At 47.4% G+C, this 6,745-nt stretch overlaps 1 protein-coding gene across 1 annotated transcript in view; it reads right to left on the bottom strand.

Annotated features, from left to right (window-relative positions):
* Positions 1–6,315, bottom strand: part of ASAP2 (ArfGAP with SH3 domain, ankyrin repeat and PH domain 2) — a 193,414-nt gene extending 187,099 nt beyond the window's left edge. The window contains exon 1 of the mRNA XM_018559990.1: positions 6,161–6,315. Coding sequence (XP_018415492.1) covers positions 6,161–6,286 — 126 coding nt within the window. The 5' untranslated portion in view covers positions 6,287–6,315. The remainder of the gene's footprint in view (positions 1–6,160) is intronic.
* Positions 6,316–6,745: the final 430 nt, after the last annotated feature.

A 6,745-nucleotide genomic window follows, 5' to 3' on the forward strand; every position in this document is an offset into this window, starting at 1 on the left:
AAAAAGGTAGTGAGGAGGGTCGGGGGTCAAGATGTAGAGCCATACACTATTAGAATAACTTCAAGAACATTTGTTTTCAGGACGTTCTTTCGATTTTCTAATAGTTATTGGGGTCAAATTGATGATCAATTTCAACTGTAGTTTGAACAAGTGAAACAGTGCATGTGGTTTTCTTTTGGGAAACTCCACTTATTTCCAAAATGGAATGTCCATCATGTCTTGGACGGCCTTAGTGACTGTTCTGATGAGATTATGAACGTTCTTATGATAAATCTACCTCTGTATGGCCAGCTTAACTCTGAGCAGGTCACCTTCTGACCCACAGCAGCCAAGCACCATGAGTACTAGAACCACTGACAAATCAGGAGCCAATCTGACAAATCAGGAGCCAGTCTGTCCAATCGAGAAGGCAGCCGGATGTCTCTTAAGGAGCCAGCTCCCTTGCCAATAACTAGAGAAATCCTCAAATGTTAGGCACCAGCTGTCATTTTCTAAAGAGCACTGGCGACCTGGCTCCTGGAATTTGTCCAGCCTGGACTTAATGTGTCTCGCCAATCAAAAATGCCAACCTTTCCTTTGCAAGGTTTCTACATTATATTTACACAATGAAGCTATGCTAGTTTTCCACAGCTTAGAATATAGTCTCTGGCCATCTCTGGTAGCATGCCCATAGGACTCGGGCCATCTCCGGTAGCATGCCCATAGGACTCGGGCCATCTCCGGTAGCATGCCCATAGTTTCCGACCATGTCCTGTAGCTTGACCATCTTCAGCATCGGCGCTATAGTTGCTGACCATCTTTAGGAGCATCACCATCATCTATGACCATCTCCTGCAGCCTAACCACAGCCTCTGACCATCTTCTGTAGCAAGACCATAGTCTATGACCATATCTTCAAGCATTACCATAGTCTCTTGCCATCTCTTGCAGCATGACCACAGCCTCCACCCATCTCTTGCAGCATGACCACAGCCTCCGCCCATCTCTTGCAGCATGACCACAGCCTCCGCCCATCTCTTGCAGCATGACCACAGCCTCTGACCATCTTCTGTAGCAAGACCATAGTCTATGACCATCTTCTGTAGCAAGACCATAGTCTCTTGCCATCTCTTGTTTCATACCATTACCAACATCTCTGACCATCTCTTGCAGCATGACCATAACCTCTGCCAATGACCTGTAGCATGACTGCATATTTCTGTTGCAAATCATTCACTGAATATTATGTACGACCCCTTTATGGATATCAGGAGCCTATTCAGTTAAGCTGACCACCGCTTTTGTATTATCCTTATATCCACCTTTGTGTCATGTGTTGTGCTATTCAGTGCTATGCACCTGTTGCTCATATTTTTCCATACTTTCTTCCCTGGATTTTGAATCTGTGCAGAGAATCATGACTGACAACAGCGAGCATTAATGAACATAGACTCAAGTAAGGGGTTATATACGAGCAGTGGGACCCTCTCCGGCCTCATTTACACAAGAAAGGGGAAGACGGGAGCTTGTGCTCATAATTTAGTAGATTGCAGACACAAGGCTGTGAGTAATGGAGGAGCTCTTCACCAGGAATCCGAGAACATATCATAAAGAGAACGCAGATGTGATTCTCCGTAACGGGAGCGCCAAACCAATCTTCTAAAACAAACCGACTTTAACTCTTCGCCATTCTTATGGAAATAGAGAGACGTGCCTTACAATCTATGAATGGGATTGCCCTGTAAAGACCCAACACAGACATGAGTCAATGCCAGAGAAACTGCCTGACTCACGAGGTCAAAGACAATCCAATGAGACAAACACAAAGTGCAATACACTCAACACAGCCAGCGGAGTGAACTCTTATCTGGAGGGGGAACTGAGGTGGTTTTTTTGTTTTTCAATAATTTAAGGTTTTTATTAAACAAAAACATACAAAAATCAATTTTCACAGTACAATCATTGCAAACCCCACCCCATACATATACTAGAACAGGGTCGGCTAAAAGGAAATCATTGTATTAATTAGGGATGCACCGATACTAGTATCGGTGCCGATGCAGAGTATTTGGGCAAGTACTTGTACTCGCCCAAACGCTCTGCTGCTTCCGGTATCAGGAAGCCGGGTAGCGCGTCATTACACTCTACCTGGCTTCCTGACTAGCCAGGAAGCCGGCTCCATACTCTCTCATCACTTGTGATGAGAGGGCATGGAGCCGGCTTCTCTGCCAATCAGGAAGCCGGGCAGCGTGTAATGACGCACAACCCGCTTTCCTGATTGGTCAGAAGCGGGCCATCTTGTGGTGAAAAAGAAGAAGTACTGGGGGGTGGGGGGATATCGGGATTGAAGGTGAATATTGCAACAAAGGCATTTTGGTTTTTTTATCCCTTAAATGGACTAATCCGGTTTATCTTGTTATAGTTTGTCTGGAGTTCTGCTGTAAACAAGAACAACATGCCCCACAGTCACAGGTCAGAGTCAAACTCCATCAGGATAGTAGCCAGGAGGCCAACAGACTTATAACAGACCTAAAGTCCAAAAGTGGGACACAGACTGGTTCTCCGAGCGCTTAATTCCAGGCAGCAGTGTCGGAGCCAATTGCCAGGCCCAAGCACTCTCCTATGTGGCTGGAAGGGGGAGGGGAACTTGAAGAGGAATTCTGGGGAGCTCCGGCATGAACAGGGGTGATAGGGAGTGCAAAAATCAAAGGAATGGATGACTTGTGGTGCCTGATCTGCAGTAAACTAACAACTTTGCTTTTAGGAATATTGTTCAGTGTCCTTAACCCCTTCATGACTGAGGCCTTTTTTTCCATTTTTTGCACCCATGTTATATTCCACATTTTAGGCCTGAAAATTACTTAAAACCCCCACACATTATATATTTTCTGAATGCCAAGACCCTATACAATATAATGGTGGTAGTTGCAAATTTTTATGTTGAGCAATATTAGCGCAACTCCTTATTAAACCCCAAAATTTAGTGATAAATTTAATTAAATGCCCCAAAACACAACAAAATACCCATTTTTTAAATGAAATATAAAAGATGAGGTTACAACGAGTAAAACGATACCCAACATGCCCAGTTTACAAATTGCGTGCGTCCGTGAAACTGCGAAAAACTGCAGTACCCCAAAAAGTCCACAGAAGACGCTTTAAAAGCCCCCACAGGTCATCAATTTAGAGATACCCCAAAATACTGGCCCTAGAATTATTGCTCTCACTCCGGGGTGCGCGGCGATACCCATGTGTAGCGCGTTCGTCATTTTCATACGTAGGCGCACCCGACGCGTGTTTACGTGGCGACGCGCGTGTTTGCGGGGGCCTTTTAAAAAATTGTATTATTAGTTTTATTTATTTTGGATTTTAAAAACTGTTTTTTTTTACTTTACTTTGACTGCTATCACATGGGGGGGCTTACAAGCTCCCCCATGTGATAACAGATGGTGGTGACAGGTATTCTTTAAGGTGATGCTGGGGGTCCAAAAGACCCTCAGTGTCACCTTTACACTGGAAATAAGCTATTGAAGTGCAGATCGCACATCAATAGCTCATAGCTGGGCTGATTCGTCAGTCACGAAGGGGTTAAAGCTCCAGGCACAGATGAAATACATATTATTGGAGCGGTTTTACCAGCCTGGGGATTTGTATTTGTGTCCATCCATTTCTGAGTTTTCCACAGTGCTGCACAGCTGACACAATCCTATGACGTAGGGCTGGATTGACAGCGGAGAAACCCTGATGGGAAAGCTGAGAGACTAGTTCCCCATCAGGTCCGATTTCTTTGTGATTGACAGGCGACACCAATGGGCAAATTCCATATGGCTGTGCCCACTGCCAATCACAAGGAAGGCAGACCTGATGGGGAACTAGTCTAAGCTTCCCCATAAGGCTCCGCCCACCTGACAGCAAAACTCCTTGTCTGCCTATGTGACAGGCCGGGCAGTGAGCTCAGTAATGCTGATCTTGTGAGTAATATAGACAGAACTGATTTCCGTTAAAACAAAAAAAAAACAAAAGCAGTACAAATTACTTGAGCTTGGGAACAAAAACCCAACGAGCTGCTGATCCATTCTGAGACTGGACAAGTATCAGGAGATGATTCTTCCATCTAAATTCTAAGAGAACCTGTTGTAGTTCTCGGCTCTCCTACGTTACCATGTTTTGTGATGCGATGTGACGGCTGGGTGCGTTACCGTACCAATAGTAAATAATTGGCACTCCAATGCACTAAACCGTGAGATCCAGTGCAGTAGCTGAAACTCTCACATGGGGTGGCCCTGCCGGCACGGTAAACGTCGATTACTCAATTTTCAGCCAATCAGCTGCAGTCCCCGTTCATGCATCGAACAGCTACCGTTGCCGACTGTCAGAATACGGTCAACATTAGCGATAAACTGTTTAAAATTAACTCCGTTACAAAAACTAGAGGCCATCACCTAAAATTGATGGAAAAATAAAATAAAAAACAATCTATATGTGCATTTAGTGTAAATGGAGGAATCCCATTATTTTTATGTTCCGCTCGCAGGCCGAATGAAGAAACATCTATAATTCCTGGTTCCCACCTGGGCGTTCTACAGCGCGTAGGAACGCGCTGAAAAAACGCCCAACGAAGTACAGGAGCTTCTTTGGGGCGTATTTGCCGCGCGTATCCATTAGGATATAGCCGGATAGCCCTCGGAAACGCGCGTTTGTCTCGCGTTTCTTTTACCGAAAATCGCAGTAAAACACGCGGCGTGAAACGCGCATATTCCATACGCCCAGGTGTGAACCCAGCCTTAGCGTGTGATCAGCGCGACATGTAATATTAGATAAACCCGGGACTATGGTGACAGACCGCACTGCCCTGTACATCCTTCATTATGGTACCGGGAGGTTACACTGTGCGAGCTACTAACCAGATATACTATCTGTGCTATACGGGTACACCACAGCTCTGGCATACGGGTGCACCACAGCTCTGGCATACGGGTGCACCACAGCTCTGGCATACGGGTGCACCACAGCTCTGGCATACGGGTGCACCACAGCTCTGGCATACGGGTGCACCACAGCTCTGGCATACGGGTGCACCACAGCTCTGGCATACGGGTGCACCACAGCTCTGGCATACGGGTGCAGGCTATACCGATGGTAAACGGATAGACTACATCTACAGTATACGGAGGTTGCGCTGTGTGAACGGTCACACACATAGTACACGAAGACTGCACACCTAGAAGAACACTGTTCTGTGGTCGGGTTCCTAGGACTGTGATCTGTATTGTGACCTCTGATCTGGGTGCAGCCTCATGACAGGCGCTCCACCTCCAGCACCCTCCTCCACACACACACACATCAGATGTTAACAATCTGCACTTCCCAATCCGATATCCCGAGATGGGGAAGTGAGAGAACCTTTGCTTTAGAGGAGAGGGGACCCGGTCAGTGACCTGTGTATTCTCCGACAGGTGAGGTGCGTCACCGGGATGTAATTTACAATCCTCACATCTGTACTAGTGTCATCGTCTGCACGCTCATCTACAGCCATACCAATAGACTCCTCCGAGGGCCTCGTCTAGACCGACAAACATCTGCTTGTAGGACAGTTCTGTACCACGCACTATACAATGTGATTGTACAATGCACTTTAGATCTACCATTATGTACAAGGGTCTGCCTGAAGGGATACACATAGATTGGCTGGGTCCTCATATGACAATGTTGGTAAATCTGAAGTTGATTGTACAGAGATTGGACGTTCAGATTGTAATGCGTACAGTGAGATCTACCAACAAGTATGTCATGCAGGTCTCTGGCTGATGAGATACGAATTGATTGGACCGTTTAGGGTGGTCCCCATATGACATGATTTCTGTAGATCTAATTCTCCCGCTTGGGGCTGCATGCATACATACATTGGCATGCACATGCGTATGGACTGTGCATACACATGTGCAGGTCTAACCAAGTACCTATGTATACCCTCATACAGCCCCTGTTGATGTCTATGGGCACCTGAGGCTCCCGAGTGAGGAAATACACCCGGATTGTATATTGTATGGACAAACACAGGTTGACCTGCTCCATCTAAATGCCGGAGAAAAAAAACCTAGGGGCACAGGGCGGTATGGTGACTTTGCTCTCTCCCCCAATTAGAGTGCCCCTGCCAATGTCCACTATGCCTGGCACTTACCTCTTCAATGGCTGTGACTGTGTTCCTGCACTGGCTCAGCCTGGTGGTGAAGTTAGACGCGGTGGGAGACTTGTAATCCTCATTGGTCTCACTGATAAATTCCGACACACTGATCTGGTCCGGCATGATGAGCAGGAGGTGGGCACACACGGAGGTGCACAGCTACATGCACTGTCCGGGCACACACACAGCGAGCCCCGATCACAACAAAGCGCCGACCAGGCACCGAGACACGAGGGCAGCAAGAGTCAGGTAGCTCCGCGCACACATACACCCGCAGAGTTCAGGCAGAGGACAGCACCGATCAGACGTGCCCGGGCTCCATCCCCAGCAGCAGCCACCGCTCCATGAGTCCCAGATCCCCAGAGTAGGGCAGTGGCTGCTGGGTACACCTCCCAGTGTCACCACTCCTCTCCCACTATCTAGACCAGTAGAACCCCCGCCCCTCTCCCAGTATAGACTATCCACACCCAGCTCTCGGGTCTCCCTTTCTCCCAGTACCGCTCCTCCTAGATCCCAGTATATCCCCTCCTCTCTCCCAGTAGCTGGCCCAATGTGACACCGCCCCTTCACCGGCAAAACCCC

Source organism: Nanorana parkeri, unplaced genomic scaffold (genome assembly GCF_000935625.1).
Source record: "Nanorana parkeri isolate BGI_ZX_2015 unplaced genomic scaffold, ASM93562v1 scaffold425, whole genome shotgun sequence".
NCBI lineage: Eukaryota > Metazoa > Chordata > Amphibia > Anura > Dicroglossidae > Nanorana > Nanorana parkeri.